Genomic DNA, 25,175 nt, shown 5'->3' with positions numbered 1-25,175 from the left:
GGAAGTTTGGACATACTTGTGTATCAAAAAATATTTTCTGATTGATCCAAGATTGTGGCTAGGGCAAAGAAGCAGACAGCATGAGCTCCAAGATTCCAAAACCTAACTGAGATGCTGGAGCCACACTTGGCAGAAATAAAGCAGCAAGGGGAATCAAAACTTTGACATCCTGAGCCCCTAGCCCGTGGAAAGCTTCTTTGTGCCACCTTACACTGAGAAAACAGGAGGGCTGCTGTACCACTAGACACTGGCTCCAAACTTGCTTGGGAGACATTAGGCAGACCAACAAGTGAGCACCAAGCATCAGGCAATTTTCCAACAGCCACTCCTAGGATAAACCAGTATAGTCCCTTGGGCAGACTGACACCCCCCCTGCAAAAAAAAAAACTGAACAATAAACAAGAACTGAAAATTAACACACAGAAGAAGGACGGAGTTGCTGAAAGTGCACCGGAGAAGGGGGTTGGGGCAAGGAGTTGATCTCCAGGTGAACTTACAGTAAACAAAAGCTGGAAAGGCAGAAGGGCCAACAGTGGGCGGGTGATAAGTCACTGCCTGAAATAGGGAAGGTAGGTAGTGATCCACAAAGCTCATCTCCTGAGCCAGTGAGCAACATCCAAAGTCAAACGCACTGCAAAATTGAAAAATAATCAGCAAACCATCACAACAGGCTGACAGCAGGGGGCCGGCAGACGGATCACTGACCTTGCCCCAGGAAAAGGGGGCGAGGTAAAGAAACAAGCCCCCAGTAATCAAGCACAGTGAAAACCCAACTCTAAAGCAGGACAGCTGGTAGGCTACAGAGCTGATTCTGGAACCAGAGGACAACATACAAACTTAAACTGCCACACCTCACTGAGGGAGTAGCTGACCAAGCAGCTGCCTCTGAATGACAGAAGAAAAGAAAAAGAAAAAAAACACTACCCAACCACCAAGTGAGACTACAACAAAGCCTGTGCTTAAATACCAACACCAGGATTGGATGCTGGAGGAGTAACACCAGAACTCTAACTAAGACTGAAATTCTATTGTTCCTGAACCTAGAATTTTTTTTGTTTGTTTGTTCTGTTTCTTGTTTGTTTGTTAGTCTCTCCATGATGATTTCTTTTTTGTTGTTGTTGTTGTTAGTTTCACTACTGTGAATTAGCAAATACAAAATTACACCCAGACCAGGGACAGAAATAACACACACACACACACACAGCCACAGACCCAATACAGCCACAAAACCAAATTAAACCAAGAAAAAGAAAACAGGTGACTGAAACCACCAACTAGCTTATCAAGAACATAGTTGCACAGTACCAAATGGAGTGATAGGAAGATGAAAAAGGGACAGAAACCATTCTCCCCACAAAAATATTTAAAACAGGATTCAGAGGGAAATGAAGAAAACAGATACCCAGTTCTGGACTCCAACAAAGCAAAGATAAACAATGCCAAAGAACCCAATAATGCCCACAAGAATACCCTCAAAGGAGAAATTATGCAAGTAATTACTGAGAATTTCATGGAGGTGTTATTAGACATGGTTAACCAAAACGTACAAGAGGTACTCAAGAAATTTCAAGACACCAAAAATAAAGAATATGAGAAGACACAGGAACAAATTAATGAAATTATAGGAGCCCTAAATAAACACCAAAGTGAAAGACAGAACACTATAAATAAAGAAATAAATAAAGATGAAAATTGACAATATTAAAGAGGAAGTGACTCATGATATGGAAAATCTCAGAAAACAGAATGAAACAGAAATACAAAACACAATGGAAGGACACTCCAGCAGACTAGAATAAGCAGAATACAGAATCTCAGAACTTGAAGATAAAATGGAAATTATAGGAAAAATTGAAGAGTTATTAGTCAAACAACTCAAGACCTGCGAAAGGAATATGAAAGAACTCATCGACTCCATCAAAAGACCAAAATGAAAATCATGGGCATTGAAGAGGAGAAGAGGTGCAAGCAAAAGTGATTCATAATATATTTAACAAAATAACAGAAAATTTCCCAAGCCTAGAGAAAGCTATGCCCAGTCAGGTACAGGAAGCCTCCAGGATACCAAACAGATATGACCAAAATAGAGCTACTCCACGACATATTATCATTAAAACAACAAGCACAGAGAATAGAGAAAGAATATTGAAGGCTGAAAGAGAGAAAAACAAATAACATACAAAGGTAAACCCATCAAAGTCACAGCAGATTTCTCAATGGAAACCTTAAAAGCAAGAAAGGCATAGAGTGAGGAATTCCAGGCACTAAATGAAAACAATTTCAACCCTAGGATACTGTACCCAGCAAAACTATCATTCAAAATACGTGGAGCAATAAAAGTCTTCCACAGTAAGCAGAAACTAAAACAATATATGACCACCAAGCCACCACTACAAAAGATTCTTCAAGGAATTCTGTACACAGAAGGTGAAAGCAAACAAAACCATGAAAGGACAGGCAGCACCAAACCACAGGAGAAGAAAAGACAAGGAATCAGAGGGTAACATTCATTCAGCCGCACACAATCAAAACCTTAAACAACAAAAAGAACTAAATGACAGTAATCACCACATACTTATAAATATTAACAATGAATGTTAACAAACTTAAGTCCCCCAGCAAAAGACACTTTTTGGCAAACTGGATTAAACGGGAAGATCCAACAATCTGTTGTTTACAGGAGACCCATGACATTGACAGAAACAAGCACTGGCTTACGGTAAAAGGCTTTAAGAAGATTTAAGTAGGCAATGGTCCCTGAAAACAGGCAGGAGCAGCAATACTTATCTTGGACAAAGTAGACTTCAAACTTACATTGATCAAATGAGACAAAGAAGGACACTCCATACTAATAAAAGGGGAAATACACCAAAAGGAAATAACAATTACCAATCTATATGCACCCAACATCATGCACCCAATTTGATCAAACATACTCTGAAGAACCTAAAAGCATATACAGATTCCAAAACAGGGGTAGTTGGAGACTTTAATACCGCCCCCCATCACCAATAGATAGGTCATTCAAACAAAAAATCAATAAAGAAATTCTACAATTAAATCATACCATAGATCAAATGGACCGAGTTGATGTCTATAGAATATTTCTTTCAACTTCTGCACAATACACATTCTTCTCAGCAGCCTATGGAACCTTCTTCAAAACTGATCATATCTTAGGGCTCAAAGCAAGCCTCAGCAGATACAATAAAATAGAAATAATCCCCGGCATTCAGTCTGATCACAATGCATTAAATCTAGAACTCAACAACAAAGCAGCAGAAAATATGCAAAGAATTGGAAGCTGAACAACACATTGCTCAATGATCAGTGAGTCAGCAGTGAAATAAACGAGGGAATTAAAAGGTTCCTGGAAGTTAATGAAAATGAAAACAAGACTTACCGGAATGTATGGGACACAGCAAAGGCAGTCCTAAGAGGAAAGTTTATATCCATGAGTGTGTACATTATAAGGACAAAAAGCTCTCAAATCAATGACCTAATGATACATCTCAAACTCCTAGAAAAACAAGAACAAGCAAATCCCCAAACAAGCAGAAGGAAAGAAATAATAAAAATAAGGGCTGAAATTAATGAAATAGAAATAAACAAACAAAAAGAACATATAAAGAATCAATGAGACAAAAACTTGGATCTTTGGAAAAATAAACAAGATTGACAGAGTCCTGGCCAACCTGAATAAAATGAGGAGAGAAAAAACCCAAATCAGTAAAATCAAAATGCAAAAGGGGAGATACCAACAAACACTACGGAAATCCAGGAAATCCTCAGAGACTACTTTGAGAACCTATATTCCAAAATTCTGAAATCATGAAAATTGACTACCCAAAATTGAACCAAGACGATATTAATCACCTGAATAGATCTATAAGACAAAATGAAATTGAAGCAGCAATAAAGAGTCTCCCAAGAAGGAAAAGTTCAGGACCTGATGGATTCTCAGCTGAATTCTACCAGACCTTTAAAGAACTAATATCCACTCTCATTAAACTTTTCTACAAAACAGAAAGGGAAGGAACACTGCCTAACTCATTTTATGAAGCCAGCATTACACCCATCCCAAAACCAGACAAAGACAACTACAAAAACAAGAACTATAGGCCAATCTCCTTAAATACAAAAATCCTCCATGAAATAATGACAAACCGAATCCAACAATATATCAGAAAGATCATTCACCACGACCAAATAGGCTTCATCCCAGGGATGCAGGGGTGGTTCAACATATGCAAATCTATAAATGTAATACAGCACATTGGAAGAAGCAAAGACAAAAACCACTTAATCATCTCAATAAATGCAGAAAAAGCATTCAACAAGATCCAACACCACTTCATGATAAAAGCTCTAAGAAAACTAGGAATAGAAGGAATGTACCTCAACATTGTCATTTGTATATATGACAAACCTATAGCCAGCATCATACTTAATGGAGAAAAACTGAAATAATTTCTCCTAAAATCAGGAATGAGACAAAGGTGCCCACTCTCCCCATTCTTATTCAACATAGTCCTGGAATTCCTAGCCAGAGCAATTAGGAAAGAAGAAGAAATAAAAGGAACACAAATAGGTAAAAAAAACTTTCAATATATCCCTATCTTCAGATGTCATGATCCTATATATTAAAGATCCAAAAAACTCTACTCAAAAACTCCTTAGTCACCATAAATAGCTAAAGCAAGGTGGCAGGATAGAAAATCAACTTACAAAAATCATAAGCTTATCGATACACCAACAACGAACAAATTGAGAAAGAATATACAGAAACAATTCCATTTACAATAGCCTCAAAAAAAATCAAATACCTAGTACTCAGTAAACTTAACAAAGGATGTGAATGACATGTACAAGGAGAACTACAAACCCCTGAAGAAAGAGACTGAGGAAGAGTAGAGAAGTTGGAGAGCTCTCCCGTGCTCATAGATTGGTAGAATCAACATAGTAAAAATGGCTACACTACTAAAAGCAATCTACACGTTCAATGCAATTCGCAACAAAATCCTAATGACATTCATCACAGAGACAGAAAAATCTACCTTAAAGTTCATTTGGAAACACAAGTAACTGCAAATAGTCAAGCCAATAGTCAGCAAAAAGATCAATGCTGGAGGTATCATAATACCTGACTTCAAACAACATTACAAAGCAACAGCAATAAAAACAGCATGGTACTAGCACAAAAACAGACATGAAGACCAGTGGAACTGAACAGAGGACCCGGGTATGAATCCTCATGGCTATGCCCACCTTATTTTTGACAAAGGTGCCAAAAACGTACGATGGAGAAGAGACAGCCTCTTCAACAAATGATGCTGGGAAAAGTGGTTCTCCGCCTGCAAAAAAGCTGAAACTAGATCCATGTTTATCACCCTGTATTAGTATCAACTCAAAATGGATCAAGGACCTTAATATCAGACATGAAACTCTGAAGTTAGTACAGGAAAGAGCAGGGAATACTCTGGAACTAATAGGTATAGGCAAGGACTTCCTCAATAAAACTCCAGGAGCTCAGCAACTAAGAGAAAGGATGGACAAATGGGACTGCATAAAATTAAAAAGCTTCTATACAAAAGAAATGGTCTCTAAATTGAAGAGACTACCCACAGAGTGGGAGAAAATATTTTCCAGCTCTACATCAGACAAACGGCTTATAAACAGAATATACAGGGAACTCAAAAAACTAAACTCCCCCCAAATCAATGAACCAATAAAGAAATGCACAAGTGAACTAAACAGAACTTTCTCAAAAGAAGAAATTCAAATGGCCAAAAAACACATGAAAAAATGCTCACCATCTCTAGCAATAAAGGAAATGCAAATTAAAACCACACTATGATTCCACCTCACCCCTGTTAGAATAGCCATCATTAGCAACACCACTAACAACAGGTGTTGGCGAGAATGCGGGGAAAAAGGAACCCTCTTACACTGCTGGTGGGAATGTAAACTAGTACAACCACTCTGGAAAAAAATTTGGAGGCTACTTAAAAAGTTAAACATTGATCTACCATATGATCCAGCAATACCACTCTTGGGGAGATACCCAAAAGAATGTGACTCAGGTTACTCCAGAAGCACCTCACACTCATGTTTATTGCAGCACTATTCACAATAGCCAAGTTATGGAAACAGCCAAGATGCCCCATTACTGACAAATGGATCAAGAAAATGTGGTATCTATACACAATGGAATTTTATGCAGCCATGAAGAAGAACAAAATGTTATCATTCGCTGGTAAATGGATGGAATTGGAGAACATCATTCTGAGTGAGGTTAGCCTGGCCCAAAAGACCAAAAAATGTATGTTCTTCCTCATATGCATACATTAGATCAAGGGCAAACACAACAAGGGGATTGGACTTTGATCACATGATGAGGCGAGAGCACACAAGGGAGGTATGAGGATAGGTAAGACACCTAAGAAACTAGATGGCATTTGTTGCCCTCAACACAGAGAAACTAAAGCAGATACTTTGAGGCAACTGAGGCCAATAGGAGAGGGGGACCAGGAACTAGAGAAAAGGTTAGTTCAAGAAGAATTAACTTAGAAGGTAACACACATGCACAAGAAATCAATGTGAGTCAACTTCCTGTATAGCTATCCTTATCTCAACTAGCAAAAACCCTTGGTCCTTCCTATTATTGCTTATACTCTCTCTTCAACAAAATTAGAGATAAGGGAAAAATAGTTTCTGCTGGGTAGCGAGGGGGTAGGGGGAGAGGGAGGGGGTAGGGGGTAAGGGAGGGGGTGGAGGAAAGGGGGGAGAAATGACCCAAACATTGTATGCACATATGAATAAAATAAAAATAAAAAAAATATGGAGGCTTCTTAAACAACTAAACAGAGATATGATCCAGCAATCCCACTGCTAGGGATATACCCAAAGGAAAGTGACTCAGGTTACTCCAGTGGCACTTGCACACCCATGTTTATTGCAGTGCTATTCACAATAGCCAAGTTATGGAAACAGCCAAGATGCCCCACTACTGACAAATGGGTTAAGAAAATGTCGTATTTATATACAATGGAGTTTTACTCAGCCATGGAGAAGAATGAAATCTTATCATTCGTAAGTAAATGGATGGAACTGAGAACATCATCCTGAGCGAGGTTAGCCAGGCTCAGAAGACCATATGTTCTTCCTCATATGTGGACTTTAGATCTAGTGCAAATGCAGCAATGTTGCTGGACTTGGGTCACACACTAAGTGTAGAGCACATATGGGAGGAATGGGGATAGGTAGGAAACACAAAACTTGGAAGTGTTTGATGTCCCAACTGCAGAGGAACTAATACAGTAACCTTAAAATGACAGAGGTCAATATGGGAAGGTGACCAGGAAGTAGTAAAGAGGTCAGGTAGAGATGAATCAATTTGGGTTGTAATATACTTGTGCATGGAAGCAATGCTAGGAATCTCTCTGTATAGCTACCCTTATCTCAACTAGCAAAAACGCTTTGTCTTTCTTATTATTGCTTATGTTCTCTTCAACAATATTGGAGGAAAGGGCAGAACAGGTTCTGCCTGGAAGCAAAGTGGGTAGGAGGGATAGGGTGGGGGCAGGGGTTAGAGGGGAGAAACGACCCAAACAATGTATGTACATATGAATATATGAATAAAGAGAAAAAATATCTTCTGAGTTATTTTTCCTGCCAAAGTGTATTTGTATATTATGCTTAATGGAATCATAGTTCACTTTTGACAACTTATATCTCTTCATAGCCCTGCCCAGGAACACTGTCACAAATCTCCACTTGGACATACCATACTCCTAAATAGCTATAATCTTATAACACTGACTTGAACACTGGCTTGCGGAAAAACATTAATGTCATCATGTTAATTGTGAAAAACTATGTTATTCATTATTTTCCAAGAATATTAATGCAGTAAGACCACTGTAGAATTACATTTTATATGCTTTACTATTTATACCCTTCTTTAAATGACTCAAGTTATCAAGGAAAAAAGTCTGTGTATTTTAAAATATTACACTGATAGTCCACTGTTTTTATTAGAAGCATTATTCCCGTAGAAAAATGGCATTATACATTCATTTTTGTGAATATATATTTCTAACATTTTCCATCCTTATTCTCACAATTAACTCATAAATAATCTGTTATAATTTATCATTATATACAAAGGAAGTGAAATATGTTTAAAGTAGTTTTGTAGTTCATAGAAAACCTCACTTTCCCTACCACACCAGCATTTCAATACAAAACTGAGAAACACCAAGAGTCTTACCTGTCTAACTGCATTATCATTTCCTAAACCACAGTCTGGGCCAGAGCAGACATAAACATTGGATGGTAAATCATCATAACAGCTCCTACTGATGTCTGAAGAGTCTCTCATATTGAAGTAGAGGGCCCATAAGATTCTTGGCTTTTCAAATTGTTCATTTTCTAAATGTAAAAATATATTTTATTTATATTCTAAAACACAATGAGCCTATCAATTAATACAACATATACCAATAAGGTCATAGCTAGACATTACAGTAAATCAGAGCTTTGTATACAAACAATTAGCAAATGTGCATCTATAAACTCTAATATAGGCATAATATATTCTAAGCAACGATGGCTTTTCAACCTAAAACAAGTTAGATTTAAAAAGTTATTTTCAATAGGTAATTTGATTTGGCTTTAGTCATGCTCCCTTGGATTTTGTTCTATCTTCTCACTATTATCAAAGATCTTCCAATCACATTCATCCATACCTTATCCCAATGAAGTAGAAGGATATTAATTAAACTTTGTGTTTCAATGAACAAATCAACTTGGTAAATTATATGGTAAGCTAATAGTATACACATAAGAGATGTTCTGAATAAGTGAATCTATAGAAAGAATTAGTGGTTACCTAGAGCGTGGAGAGCAGAGGGAGTAGGATGTGTGTCAAATGGAGAGTGACTATTTATGTGGGGTTTCTTTTTTTAAAGGAGATGGAAATGGATTTTTTGGGGGGGTTGGAAATGTTCTAAAATGGACTGTAGAGATATGTGAACAGTTCTGTCCATATATTTTTTAAAAAACTGAATCTTATTCTTTGGGGAAATCATATAGAATATGAGTGATATATCTGTAAAGCTATTATTAAAATTATCATGTACTGGATTGAAACTTTGATATTCCAATGCACATTCTAATGCTTTGCCAATAGGAACCAACAAACAATAAAAACAAGGTATTATACAATGCCATTTTGAGCACATGTTCTCTCACTTAACCACAAGCATCTGTCATGCATGTTAGGCAGTGACATAAGAGTTAGGGTCATACAAATGAGGTATTTAGTTCTTACTACTCTACCATTTTTTGTTGTTGTTCATTAATACAGGGCCTAGTACACAAGAGATGTTCAATAAATAATTTTTGAATTGATTTTAATCCAGTTTTCAAGCATAACCAAAGTATGATGTGTTTATAAAAAGGTGTAACCTTATTAACCTGAATTCCTAAAGCCTATTATTACTATCTTGGTAATTTCTGCTTCTCTTGTTTAAAAAATGCTATAATTAAATTTTCTTTGTTTGAAGACAGAAAATATTGCTGTTTATACACTTATTGACTACAGACTTTTTTCTAGCCTGAATCTGAACAAAAATTCAAACTCTGTACAATGATAATAATGGATATTTAAGATGGTTACTCAAGTCTATGAGGTACTTTGTGAATCACAAAGATGCAAAAGTATATTTAGCTAATTACTGTTATTGTTAAATTGGTAATCAATGCTGAGAAATTTTCAGATAATTACTATATTCAATTAACAAAAATGTCCTACATTCCCCAATTCAGGATAAGTAAGACTTTATTATATTTAATTTAAAATATCTCCACTGCAGGAATACCAAATAATTATTTTTTCTAGTTCATCCTGAATAACCCATAATTATCAGTGTGATAAGATAAAGAAACTCGGAGTGGAAAAAGTAATCTCTTAAGGAGTTCCTTTCTAATGCTAATATGTACAAGTCTAAGGTACTACTAACTTTATGTAGGTTATATCACGTAGCCAAACCTATAGTTGACAAAATAAAAGAACATAAATAACTGGTATTTCATAGTTAAAACCATATGGCTCTTACTGACTGGTGAGTCTAATTTTCACTAAACTTTATGGGAATTTACTTAAAGATACTGCCTATGCTATGTGATTCCAGATTTGGGAAGCAATGAAGAGAAATGGATTACAGTATAAAGTTATTTGTGTGCTTGTGCTTGTGCATGTGCATGAGTTGCTTGGGAATGAACCCAAGCCCTTGTGTATGCTATGTCCCCAGCCCTTTCTGGTGTTGGCCTTGAACTTGTGATTTTTCTCCCCCTACTTGTTGAGAACCTGGGGATGCCATGCCTAGTTATCATGTCTGCCTTTAATATTGCCCAGCCCATATCTAAACATATACTATGAGAGCTTATCATATACTTCATGGAAGTTTCAGGTAGGAGGAGGGCTTTTATCCAATAAAAGTCAGGGGAAATGAATAATCCAACAGATTATAGGAAAGAGATTTCATAGAGGCTGAAGCTTTGACAAGAAACTATGCAGAGGGTGAAAGTTGACAAAGGCAGAAGATAAATGCTCTGGATGCAAGGGAGCTATCAAGCTTTGACCTTAAAACTTTCAAAGAGATGTGTAATTGCTTCATCTTTTCTTTGAGGTCAGTGGGAAGGCAGATAGGCAGATGGAAAAATAGCATGTAGTTGTGAAGTACACAATTGTCAAAAAAATGTTAAAGCTGTTGAGCTTTGGCTAGGTGTATATCATAAGTTGCCAAGAATAGAATTGCTTTTCTGCAATAGCTCATTTCATTCAGTTAACAGTGTGAAGGATTGAGGAAGTAACAGAAAAAGATCTTGGGCAGAAGAAAACCAATCATGGCAAACCAAATAAAAGCACAAAATGGTACAGAGTTTCATGTCATGTGTAAATTAAGAGTAAATTATTTTGGATAAGTTGTTTTAGTTCACGTTCAGGTAGCCCTGATTGAGTCTAGACAGAAAACACAGCAAAAATTTAAAAAAAGGCATTAAGATAAGACATTTGTTTTCATAGCTCAACAAAAACTGAATTTCCTTATAGCTACTGACTTCAAATTACATCTATGAGGGGAGTTAGGTTATAGGAAGTGCTGTTCTTTGAGACAGAAAGAAATGAATAGGATGCAATGAAGTAACTACGAATCATGCATAGGAAAAGGAAAACCAGATGATGTAGTGATGATACGACATTTTAGACCTTTCAAGATATACTACTAATGAAAACCTTGCTTTAATTTATATTGAAAATCACAGTTTTCTGGGTAAAATAAAAAAACTATTCAGGATAGTTCTACTAGTGAGATTGGCACATGTTCACTCTTATCCTTTTTTTCTTTCTTTTTCTCTTTCCTTTTTAATAAGTCTCTCTCAGTACTTCCAAGGATATTCTGGAGTCTGCAAATATCAATGATATATGAATGGTAAGCAATCTAGTCATTTTCTCATCTGCAGAATCAAGCACTTGAAACATAGACATACACATCTGATATTTCTTTGGAATAAGAAGTAGAGGAGAGTTTAGAGATCTCTCATGTCTTTAAAAGAAGCTGGCAGATATGTGTTTGAAGTATTAGTATGATGCTTGTTGAACCAGAGCATATCAGAACTCTGAAAACTGTTAACAATATAGGGTAGGAGGAACAGGGTGAGGAAGAGTAGTGGAGGGGGTTAAATTGACTTAAGCACAATATATATATACAGGTAAAATACCAAGGCAAAACCCCCACTGAACAATGAACAGACACTTAAGCAATAAAGGACAGGAATGTAAAACAGGTCATGTTAAGTGGAGGGCACTAATGGGAGGAGAAGGAGTAAAGGAAGGTGAATTTGGTTGATATACTTTCTATACATGTGTGAATATGGACCTGTTGAAGTCACTTTAAGAAGGGAAATGGGGTAGAAGAGAGAATAATGAAGGGGATGAATCAAATTAGGGTATAATATTCCATATATTAAACCAGGGTATAACATTCTATATAATGTATATATCGAAATGTCACAATGAAACCCCTTGTATAACTATCATATACAAATAAAAATGTTTAAAAAAAAGAAGTACTGTTGCTGAAAAGAGAATATCATCTTTTATTTTAAAAAATGAGCTTCTTTGTAAGGTAGTTACGCTGATTTTCACAAAGGCATATAATGTACCATATAGAATGTAGAATTCAAAAAGAAAAAGAAAATAAGGTCAAAAGATGTTATTTCTTTACTAAATGTTTTACAGAAAATAATTTACAATACTATGAGGATTAAGGTTTCATATGATTGTCAAACAATTGAAACATAGTAAAAGCCATCAAACTGTGAAAATATAGGCTTTTGCTAGAGAGAAGAATATCCTTTAATGTATTAAAAGTTCAGATTGCTTATAATTCCTCCTCATTTGGGCAGGAAAATGAATTGAGTTCCCTTCTCCAGGTGACTTTGCCTCTTTGACCTGCCATGGCCCAGTGCTCACTTTATCTGGTGATTCATTTTCAATAACTTGAACAGTATTTGTTCTGACATTTTAATTAAAATATGACCACTACCTCATCCTGATGATAAAAAGCCATATGTGTCATTGAAAACTAGCTTTTTAGTGTCTCAGTGCACCTGAAGACCCATCTGAGCACATAGTTCTTACTAAAGAATTTCACTCAGATTCTAAACAGTATATCATTTTAAAATGGGATCACTTTAACCATTAAGATTAATCTTTAAAAAATCTAAAATGGCTAGAGGATGCTAAGTAATGAACACATAATTTCCTGTAGCTTGATTTTTTAAAACAGAAAGTTAAATGCATTTAAAAATAATGATATAATATTCAAGTTTAGTGTGTTGAGACCATCACATAATGAAATTATAACAGAGATATTGTGAAAAATTTCAGAAATGACAAAGAAGGTCACAGTTTTTATAAGCAAGGTAGAGATATATAATTAAAGACAAAAGATAAAACTATGACTCCATATTACATTTAGGAATACTAATCAAAACTTAGAAATTGATTTTTTAAACAATAATCAAAACATTTATATGGAACTTTCAAATTAAGAAAATTTGTTTCTTTATAGAAACAAATTAAAATTTACACTAAAGTGAAATAAGATTGGAGGATTTTATTCATAGGGCTCGCAAAGAAATTAATTATATTGATCCTAGTTCCTGGCTTTGAATTGTAATCCTCCTGATCTCTCCCTCAGGAGGATTACAGGCTAGGATTAGAGGCATGAGCCACTGGCACCTGGCCATCAGGTTAATTTTTGTTTGGTTACATACAAAACACACCATATTTGTTACATTCACAGCTACAAGAGCTAGCCTATTATGTGTGTGGGGGAAACATTTAAAAATTCATGGTAGAATACAGGCTTTCTGTCATGAATAAGAAACATGCATACTTTCAAGAGCTAAGTATTTATCATAACACTAGCATTCTGTGCATTAAAAGACAATTATTAATTAGGAAGGATCCTTACATTTGCTAATTAATATTTTAATCTTCTATCAGTTGAACCAAACTTGTTTTCTTAAAGGAAGGTAACTTTTTGATAAAGGAACATGTGCTCTTTTAAAAAATCTGAAAAATGAAGAAAATTATAAGATAAACTTCCAATAATCCTACCAAAATTAATGGAAAAACTTTCTTACAGTCTTTTTTCTGTGTGCACATATGCACGATTTTTTCCTTTAACACCGGAGAGTAAAACACTGTGGTCAACTTTCTTAGAAAAACACGTGAGAGCTGTTGCCAAATACATCATACTTCAGTTCAGGTTGTAGCAACCTTCATGAGCTATGTAAGAGGACTATGACAGTTACATTACCTTTCCACGATGAAATCACCAATTATTTTTCTTACCATTCTCCATTTCTGTAAATGGAGTAAACAACTTCTGTACAATTGGTTCTAAATCTTGTCTTGCTGTTTTGGAAGACGTACAAGTCAAATGAACCAAATCTGTAAAAAAATAATATTTTGATTTCCTGTTTATCACAACTCTATTTAACTGATATTCAAGGCATTAAGTTGGTATCAAGGGTAACAGGTGAGCAAATCATGGCTCCTGACTTCAATGATTTTACAAGGGACATGTAAAATCCCTAATTATGTTAGACATTAAGTAGCTAAAATATATTAACTGATAGGTATAAGAAATCACAGTTAAGACCCAATGATAAAGTGGCAATTAAGATTTATTTTGTAAAACAGAGTAGAAAAGCTTAAGAAAAATTTATTCACAAAAAGAGAATTCCTAAACAAGATGGAAAAAGGAAAAAAAATAATTGCTTAAGAAAAATATAGCTAGCTAGCATGCACAAGGACCTGAGTTTGATCCCTAGCACCATGGGAGTGGTAGTAGAGTTCTCAGCACTCAGGAGGCCAAGGCAAGATGATGTTGGGGCCAGGGCTACACAGCAAATGCAAGATCGGCCCAGACTACATAGTGAAATTCAGTGTCACTGCTCCTTTCCCAAAGACAAAAAGTGGAATATTTATTAACTTGACAGAACATACTTCCTATCCTTCACATGGAAGAACCCATTTATATACAAAATGCTTATAAGTTAACAACAAATTACCTATTCATTACCTATTCATGTTCATTCCAGGATTATCTAAAAACGTTTTGGGGGAACATTGTTGGTTTAGTTTGAATATATACATGGAAGTCTATAAAATGGCTCCAGTCAAAATAGTCTACAAGTTCATGGGGCCTGGTCCTTGGACAATGATTAGGTTAGAGAATATCATGTACAAAAAAGGCTCTTCACAGAAATGAAATGTTGTAGCCTGTTAAGAACTCCTAAAGGCCTATGCATAAAAGAAAGGTCTTGCTTATCATGGGATAAAATAATGGCAGAAAGAATGTATTAGAGAAGAGAGAGTACTGAGAAATTTCTGCCCTACTGCACCAGTAGAAAGGTAGATCCACTTCTTCTCCAGTAGTTTATTTTAGACTAACAGAAATTTTTAACCCTGGGAAGATAGTTCAAGTTTTATGATGGAAGCCAACATCAGAACAAGTTCTCATTATCAAAATTCATTCCATGGATAAAAAATGTTGTACATACAATAGAGTTTTATTAGGCCATAAAGAAGAATGAAATTATGTGGTCTGCAGAATGGATGGAACTGAAGATCATCATGGTAAAATCAGCTAGTCTCACAAAGACAAGTATTTCATGGTTTTTCTTTTATGAAGAGAAAAAAGACATGAAAGTAAAAGGGGAATGTGGAAGGGAAGAAGGGGGAGGGGAAGAAAAAGGGTAATAGAGAGGGGTGAATATGATCAAAGTATTATACACACATATGAAAGTGTCATTATGAAACCCATGACTGTACAACTAAGGACAAATTAATAAAACATTCTTTCCATATTCAACTACTCTAAAATATATAAGAATAAATTGAGAGATTCTTAATAGACATGTGAACTAAAATCAAATTTTGTAGTTCCTCTTTCCATTTCACTAAAGTGATATTATAGGATGGTTCCTGAATTATTTACAGTCTAATAAGAGAAATACTTAAGAATTGTTTTTACATGAATTTAACAATTATCCTTATTGGATTTTGGATTTGTAGGAGGTATGGTATGAATTTTTTCAAAAGGTATAACAAATTTTATAACCAAATTATTTCCAATTAAAATTTTCAAATATAATTTTTGGTGGGGATGGGATTTAAATTTCCTAGATAATTAAGAATTAACCAGAGTATGCAATTACAAAGGTCAGAAATTTCTGATGGAATATGTAGGAACAATTGTCCTGCCTCTCATGTCACAAAGTGCCAATTTTCATGTCAATGTAATCAATTTTCTAGTTTTTCCTATTCAATTAATATTTACTAGGGAAAAAGCAGGTGAACATGAACACAAATAAGAATATATTTTGAAAAAGATCCTACTGGCTAAATTATTGGCTCTATAAAAAAGGATATATTTAAGTATATATATATAATATGGTATTTATAATATAATAAATACTACACACATACATGAAGGACACTAACGCAAGGATATTCTTGTTTCCTGACAACATAACCATTCAGATTAGGAAATGCTAGCACAAATTTCTAGTAGTAAAGTCAGATTACCATCTTAGACTAATGAATTTTATAGTAATGCTTAGAAAGGCAGACATTCATAATCTGAATCCTGTTATCTTTACTTACATGCCACATTTTTAACAGATCAAAATATTAAGGTTTGAACAATGTTTTTCCCTTCTACACATCCTGCTTTTCCTGTTATCTAGGTCACCTCCTTCCGTATGTTTCTCTGAATCCTTTTTGCTTTTCTATTGAGAGATTTTTGACTGTGTTATTTTTAAAATTCAGATTACTTAAAAAGGTACATTCTTAATCTTTATACCTTGTAAATCCTTTGCAGGGCACAAGCTTTAGAAACCATTTTTCTTGGGCTGGAGGCATAGCTCAAGTGGGAGGGCACTTGCTTAGAAAGTGCAAGGCCCTGAGTTCAAATCCTAGTACCACAAAAACAAGGGAAGGAAACCAAAAGCTTGAATGTGTTTGATATGCTCATTGTATAGGAGCGAATATAGTAATCTTAAACTGGCAGAGGCCACTATGGGAAGGGGACTAGGAAGTAGTAAAGAGGTCTGGGTGAGATGAAATCAATTAGGGTTGTTAATACACATGTACATGGAATCAACACAAGAAATCTCCCTGTATAGCTATCTTCATCTCAAACTAGCAAAAATGCTACGCTTTTCTTTTTGTCTTATATGTTTTTTTCTTCAACAAAATCGGAGAATAAGAGAGCAGAACATGTTCTGCCTAGAGGTGGCTGGGTGTATGGGTGTGTGAGTGTGTGTGGCCCAAATAATGTATACACATGTAAGTTAATGTAAAAACGATAAAAAAAACTACAGTTGACTACACAGTTAAGATGCATGTATCGTTATTCTACACTATTCTAGTTAGAACTACTCTTTCATTTCATTTGTGCAACAGCAGTTATCATTTTACCAATGAGAAAACAGGCAGATGGTGGTATGAAGCAGTTTCCCCCAAGTTGTGCAATTAGAAAAAGGAAGAGCTGGGACTCAAGACTTGGAATTCGAATGTGCAGAATGCCTATTCCGAGTCACTAAATGATATTATATGATTGTAATAATCTGCAGAAGGCACAGCCAGTCATTTAAGTCAGAATTCTTCAAAGTAGAAAATACACAAGAATATACAAAGACTTTCACAAGGTATAGTAAGGATAACAGAGTAATTTTCTAAATGTTCAACTCTAGGCATTTCAATACATTTTACTTCTTGTGCTCAGTAATTATTTTTCAAAATCATAACATTTATGGTAAGTGAATTCATTTTGTACAAATCATAATTACATTAATTACTCAATCCAAAAGAGAAACTTAATACTTAGAAGCTTACTACCCCATGGAATTTTTAAAAATTATATATCCATTCATTTTTAAAAAACGGATGAAGTTGGATATCAAATATTCTTGCTACTTAGATTCCATTGAACACATTTCAAAGAATGATGCTATAGTTTTAGTACTACAAAAATTTTAAATGTTAGAAATTATATTCTTAGCAATTATTTGGGCTTTCTGATGAGCAATCATATATGGCAACTTAGAAGGGTTCAAGAGGTATATGAGCAAAACATTGGAAAACATTAAGATAAAAAGACAAATTCAAAACAAACCTGCACGACATATTGTCACATATCTACTAACCTTTAACTCTCCATGTGAAACATTTCTTTGCATCGCGTAACTTTAACTTTTCTCCACAGAATTAATTCACTCAAGAAAAAGGTGAATAATGACCACAAATTAGATCACGCAGGACAAATGCATTCCTAAAAGTATTACATTTCATTATCATCAATTACAACTATTACTAAGATTGTGGAATATGCAACAGGAATGGGAACATTTCCCACAGGAATCATGAGAGATTATAATTGACTGAAAAAAATTAAATCCTAACTGTATCATTTATAAGCTATGTTCCCTTTACTTCATTTATTAACTGCTTAAAGGATTTCTTGGCTAAAATGGTAACACAGTGTATTCTTTATCACAATTTCTCCAATGGCAATACACTTAGATTTGCATTAACATTAAAGAAACCTTAGTTCAAAGCAAGATTTAATTCCCATAATCTAAGCATCACCCTTGAAAAACATTGATAAATGAAGTGCTGGTCACAATCAGCATGACTGAAAAGCAGCATCTGAAATTTTGAAGTCAGAAATCACTGAACACAAGACTAGAAATAACTTAGCTACTTTACCAAAATGAGGCATAGATTGTTGATCTCTCTTTCAAATTACTGTTTTGAAATATAATGAGATTTCCATTCAAAAGTATATAGATGAGCACATATAAAAGTGAAAAATCTAAGGTATAGCAGCAGAGTGATAGAACAGGATATGTAGAAAATGTAAAATGATTATGTGGGTCTAGTTTTACTTCTCTGTATTGGCATGGCCAACTGAGTTATTTCCCCAGCCTCAGTAGCTTCATGACTAAATAGGAGGGGTGGGATCATCTCATTTGCAAGACCTCTACTAGCTTAAAGTTTTATGAAGCTAACTCTTTACTCATAGCCATAATTCTTGCAATGATGACAGATTTTAACTCCAAAACTGATAGCATTATAAGCATGAATATAAAACTTAAGTAAACGCTTGCTGACAAAGGTAAGAAATCTATTCTTCAAGCTTCTGAGGTTACCACACACTGCAGTCATTCAGTCTATACAAGTAGACAAAACTGTTATAAATGCTTTTAAAAACTTGATGTACACGCAAATCAACAAAGTGTGTTTTGTTGTACAACCTAACTAAAAATCCACAATTGATGCATATATAGATTGATGTGACTCATAACTTGTCTTTCACGTATGCGTAAAGACCAAATGTAATTTATATAATATAGCACAAGCAAAAATATATGATTGTGTGCATAAAACAGAAAAGGTCAGAAAAAAAAACCATTTTCTTTATGGTACCAAGTGAAGAACTGAGTTTGACAACATATGTCATACGATTTAGATTTTAAATCTAGCCATGAAAAACTTGAGAGTCAACTTGTACTTTCACATCAGATTTTAAGAAAAAAAGACCATCAATCCAAGAGCACTAATCAGTTTACTTACAAAATAAAATCTGTGCTTCAAGACAACACTAGTAAAGATTTAAAATATTCCATTTTCAACAGCAATTTTAAAAGGCACTAAAATTATTTTAAATCATTATGTAAACTCACGTTTATGAAAGGTATATAATAGTTTCTTAACAAGAATGTAAAAACAAGCACCGGTGGCTCATGCCTGGAATCCTAGGTACTCAGGAGGCAGAGATCAGGAGGATCATGGTTCTAAGCCAGCCCAGGCAAATAGCTTGCAAGACCCTATCTTGAAAAATCCTTCACAAAAAAAATAGGGCTGGTAGAGGGGCTCAAGGTGAAGGCCCTGAGTTCAGGCCTCAGTACTCCCCCCAAAAAAAGTAAAAACAGAAGAGTATATAAACAAGTATCTATATAAAATCTGGAATTGTTCATTATTATCTGTAATAAATTCATAAATTTATAATCATATCACAGGTAAATAACTTCTTCTACCATCAAATCCTAGAACAAAGTAGTGGTTAATATCTCATTACTATGTATGGAAAAAGATTTCAAGCTGTCCAGTATATGAATAAGATCTACAATGAACACGAAATTGAATGTCAGGTAGAAGGGTTTCAGAAATGATGTTTTGTTGATTTACAAATGGTTTTAAGAGAAAATAAATCCTATTTTAAATTCATTTAACGTATTAGAAAAGATGAGTAGAAAATATGTAAAGTATGTCCTGAAAGATAAACTGAAAAATATGAATTGTATAGCTTTGCAAAACACAATAAATAATTTCAAATATTTAATAATCTCAGTAACTTAAACCAAATTAGGTGAGGGGAGGGGAATTTAAGATGATTTATAGATTTATAAAAAATGGAACTTGACTACTTCAAAATAGATAATAACTAGGTTAACCCAGATTTTTTTTAAAAGAAAAGTGCGTTATTAGTAAAGAAAAGTGATTTCCTATCAGTCTGTCAAAATACAACTTGAGCAATATTGGCTTCTGTTTTTTTACAATTATAGTCATATCTCATTTAACCACAGGATTTTTATTGTTTGGTTTTTTTGTGGTGCTGGTGAGCCCAGGGCCCTGTGCATGGAAGGCAAGCACTGTACCACTGAGTTATATCCCTCTGGAGTTCTTTTTGTATACAGCCAAAAACCTGTCTTCCTTTCCTAAAAAAAAGGCTTTTTAGTACCCAAAGTGGATATTACAATGCCCACTGACTAATATAACCACTCATTGAGAACTTAGTTATATTAATATTACAGGAAATTTTAACAAACTTAGATACCTTGTTTTCTGGCCCTCTGTAGATTATGACTAACAAATAAGAAGAAAGGAAGGTCAGTAGAACGTGCTGCCAGAAAGGGCATTCTGCTAGATGCAGGAAAATAGCCTGACAAAGGGAAAGGAGGAAGACATATAAAATGTAGACAAAAGAAATGACAACAGCACAATATAGGATCATTTAGCACAGGAGCAAATACGTCTAAACACTTCAATAGGCCTCAAGGGCACCACTGGATTATAATGGAACATAATAAATAATGTTCATGATACTTCTACATTGCAAGGAATAAAGGATGGCAAGGGCATATGTGCTAGAAAGATAATTATTAAAAATTGTTAAAATAAAATTTTAGTTCTAAAATAATATATTTCAGCTATCTGAAGAATGCATTTGTAGAGGCTGTAGCACACTAAAGGTACTATATAAGTGATGTGTTACTGAACAGTGTTTACTCACAAGGATTTCTAAACAGCTTTTAAAACTTTCCTGTCTTTCTACAGTAATGAAAATTCATTTATCAAATTACCTGAGACATTTTTATTATCTCTAGTTTCATTAGTAAGCTTCCCTGCAACAGAATTTTTAAAAAGAAATATTGTAACTGTACATATTTATGAGGTACAGTGATAATACATGTATGCATGTGCAATGATCAAATCAGGATAGTTGTCATTTTCATCTCCTTACCATGTTTTTGAGTATTTGATTAACATTTAATAATTCTACATATTTATGGTATACAGTATATTTTAGTACATGTATAAAATGTAATGATCAAATCAGGTTAATTAATGCTTTCATCTTATCAGTATATTATGTTTGCAGCCTTTGAGCTCCTGTCTTCTAGCTACTCAAATATATAATAGATTATTGTGACCTACACTGAACCTAACATGAATTTCTTTCTTTGTGTGAAGGGCCTACTCATACCATTTGTATAGTTTTAAATTAGATCATTTTTTTGTTATTGAGCTTTTTCAGTTCTTTATATATACTATATGTTGATTTCTGCTAGATGCTTCTGTTACTATTCTGAAACAGAGGAAGTACAATCACTTACTGGCTCAATCCACCAACATCTATCTCCAAGGGTATCCACTTGTATTCTACAACACATCCCGATAACTCTTATGGTTCTAACTGTGGTGATTAGATTTAAAGCAAAAGCTAATATTTAATGAGCACGTAAGTGTCAAATCCAATTCACAGGGCCAATAACTTTATGAAAAAAACGCTCAACATCATTAGTACCATAGTAAAGGTCAGTCCTATAAAAGGTCACAAATTTCTACCCTGTTCTCACTGGGAAGTAAAGCTTGCTTAATTCAAGAATGGGCAGATTTGAGAAATGGATACTGAAGAGAAGTGAAGATACACTGAGAATCACAATTAGTCAGCAAGTGAGTACTTAGTATGTGCTCAAAAATAACTCACAAAAAGCCTTCATTAGCGAGAAGGAGATGACCAGTGACAAAGTTAAATGTACTTATCTTCTCAGACTTAAATAGGAAAATATCTTTGAGATCAGTAACATGTGGAAAGAAAAAAAAGTCTTTACATTACATATAGCTGTAGTCTTTACATTACATACATATATCAGCAACATGTTGAAAGAAAAAAGTCTTTACATTACATATGGCTATTACATTACATATACATGGCAAATGAAAAATTAACTATACCAAGTGAAATGCACCATGACTCAGCAATCCCTCTTTTGGGTATCCAAAAGAATTTATACCATTATGTTAAAAAGACACCTACACTTCCATGTTCATTGCAGCACTATTCACAAGAGCTATGAAATGGAAAAATCTAAGTGTCCAGAGGAATGAATAAAGAAAGAGTATGAGCTGGGAGTGTGGCTCAGTAGTAGAGTGCCTGACTAGCATGTGTGAGATCCTATGTTTAATTCTCAGTATCATACAATAAATATGGTATATATATCCTTAAAACACATTCACAATAACATGGATGGAACTGGGGAATGAAATGAGTCAAGCACAGAAAAACAAATACTGTATGATCTCACTTATATGTGGAAACTGAAAAAAGTCGATCTTCTGGAAACAAAGAAGAAACTTGTTACTAGAGGTTAGGGGGAGGTGGAGGAAAAACAAACATGTTGATTAAAGGGTACAAAGTTTCAGTTAGTTTGGAGTAAACAAGCTTCAGGGTGACCACAGTTAATAATATATTTCATAACTGCTAAAAGAACAGATTTTTAATGTTGTCACTACAAAAAATAAATTGGTGAGGTGATGGATGTGTTAATTTAATTAGTTCAATTGCATTCTTCTACAATGTATAGGCAGCTGAAAACATTACAAAGAATCCAATAAATATACACAATTATTATTTGCCAGTTTTTTAAAAAAGACTACAAAAAGTACAAAAGACTTACATTTTTACTAAAGAATTCTAATCTTTTCTCTAAAAACAATAACTTTGCAATAAGTATATCTTATACAAACTAATTTACTTGTGAATAATCTTTAAATCCTTAAAATCTTTACATCTTTAACAACTGAACATTAAATCAACAACGTTCGTGTCATTTACTTCCTGGAAATTTCATTTTATTACCTTTGAGGAAAGGATACAAGTCACGGTCTCATTGGTATATACTTTGATTATATGCGATTTACTCAAGTATAACTGCATTAGTAACAGTGGTTGCCAACATTTGTCAAGTGATTCTTCCAATGGAAGAATGGTAAGTTTAGTTCATGATTTCATTATTACAGTCTCAATTTTTATAGCAAGTGAAGGTGCTTAGTCCCACTTAGCTGGCACACTATTACTTAACCAAGGGGACTAAAGTCTAAATATATATTGCCTACTAATCTTAAGAAACTGTAGGGTAAATAAGTCACAACAAAACCCATTTCAAGTTAATGATTTAAAAATGTACAAAATTTATACAACATTTAGAATTTATTCTTATGTATCATTTTACTTTTTGATTTCTACAACCCATAAACAAATGGATGATCATTTGCAGTTCAACATCATAATTAGTACAAATATATGAAATACATCACAAACAATCAAATTCAGAATGTTTAGGTTTTGGTGTTTGTGTTTGAACTGGAAAATAATTAAATTATGTTTCTAAATTTTGAAACATTTCTAAATTATGAAAAGAAACTATTATGTAAAAATTTAAAATATGTTCTGTTGTGTACAGGATATACTTTATTCAAAAGGTTTAGGAGAAGAGACAAAACCCTTAAAAGAGATTTACAAGTAGTCTGGAAGAGAATGATTGCTAGCATTATAAACTAATTAAGAAGCTTCAAAAGAGAAAAATAAATGATCTTGGAACAGGTTTGGATACATAAACACATGGTATGTTCTCTTTTTTTTTTTTTGACTTGAAACTGAAAAAAATTTCCAGAGAAAGGGAGAAAATGGTTTAAAGCCTTGTGATATTATCAGACTAGTTCTGTTCTAGAAGACAGACTAAGACAGAACAAGCAACTTTACTTATGACATCAATGACTCTCAAATGGAGCAGAAGCAGGAAAATATACCACTAAAGACCTTTAATGTTCAAGTTACAAATTGCTCCCGAATATTTGTGAACAGTCCTGAAGCATAAGAAAAGGAAGGAGAAAAACAGAAGCCAAACATTAATTGAGTTATAAAAGCAAATGAATGATAAGAAATGTGAGGTTCTATCTTAGTATCTTTCTTAAGTCTCCTTACTTATTATATCAAACATTAACTTTATTGCAACTATTAACAAGGACTTTAAAAATAACATGTTACGACAGATTGAATGCATAAAGGATTTAAACATAATCATGAACATCTATTTTTCTCTGGAAAAAGGCAAAGTATAAATAATGAATTCAAACTTATCTCTTTCGGTCTTTTTGGTGTAAGCCTTACTATTGAGACTGAAAAAAAAAAAAAAGAAAGCCAGTCCATTTATCTATACTAATGGGTTTGTATTTATAAAGTGTTAAGCTATAGTAAAGATCGCAGAAATAGGGTAGAAACAAGTGAGAAAGCTAGAGGTGATTTGAGATTTAGAAGTAAAAGGATCTTTGCCATTTTGTTTAAATACTATCATACATTATCAAACTTGTAGTGTGGCATGAAAAATATGGACCCTAGAGGGATGGAATCTTTCAAAAACATTTAGGCTAATTTCTAATTAAGAATTAGAAATTTCTGGGCTGGGGATGTAGCTTGCCTAGCATACTCAAGGCCCTGGGTTCAATCCCTAGCACCACTAAATAAATAAATAAAAACTTCTGATGAAGAAACCAAAATAAAATAAATTAAGAAACTTGTTCATGGTCAAAATAACTAATTTGATGTAATTTTGTAGACTCTTGAGGCAGTGGTCTTTCCATAATATCAGTGTCTTCATTAAATTGCCTATGAAGTCAAACTAGACAGTTACTCCCATAACATTAGGACTAGGTATAAGAATTAAAAAAAAACCAATCTTGTTAAAATAAATTTTCTTTTCAGCTTTATGACATAGGAAGATAAAGTATTTTAAAATCTCTTTGTTTTTCATTTGCTAGTGCATATAAACTTTAATTTTTAACTTGAAAGTTAGAAAACAGCACTTTAAAAAATAATATTCATATATTTCCAGTATGGAATGGTTAAATAGAGCTAATGAACAACTCCATCACTGCATATACTTCTCACTTTTTTGGTGGTAAAAAC

The 25,175-nt window shown here is 34.0% G+C and overlaps 1 protein-coding gene across 11 annotated transcripts in view; it reads right to left on the bottom strand.

The window, feature by feature from the left end:
- Chm (CHM Rab escort protein) overlaps positions 1–25,175 on the bottom strand; it is a 178,816-nt gene that overhangs the window by 7,232 nt on the left and 146,409 nt on the right. For 4 of the 11 annotated variants that reach the window (XM_074063038.1, XM_074063042.1, XM_074063043.1 and 1 more), the window contains 3 exons: positions 13,928–14,026; positions 8,273–8,433; positions 3,404–3,433 (listed from right to left, as the gene is read on the bottom strand). The exons of 1 other annotated variant lie outside the window; for it this stretch is intronic. In XM_074063038.1, the coding sequence (XP_073919139.1) occupies positions 3,404–3,433; positions 8,273–8,433; positions 13,928–14,026 (290 nt within the window). Of the gene's footprint in view, positions 1–3,403; positions 3,434–8,272; positions 8,434–13,544; positions 13,646–13,892; positions 14,027–17,790; positions 17,860–25,175 lie in introns of those variants that run through there. 6 more of the 11 variants (XM_074063040.1, XM_074063044.1, XM_074063041.1 and 3 more) reach the window with 4 other exon arrangements.

The sequence above is a fragment of the Castor canadensis genome, chromosome X (genome assembly GCF_047511655.1).
Source record: "Castor canadensis chromosome X, mCasCan1.hap1v2, whole genome shotgun sequence".
Classification (NCBI taxonomy): Eukaryota; Metazoa; Chordata; class Mammalia; order Rodentia; family Castoridae; genus Castor; species Castor canadensis.
The sequence above is the reverse complement of the archived record's forward strand: the minus strand, read 5'-3'. Positions and strand labels throughout refer to the sequence as shown.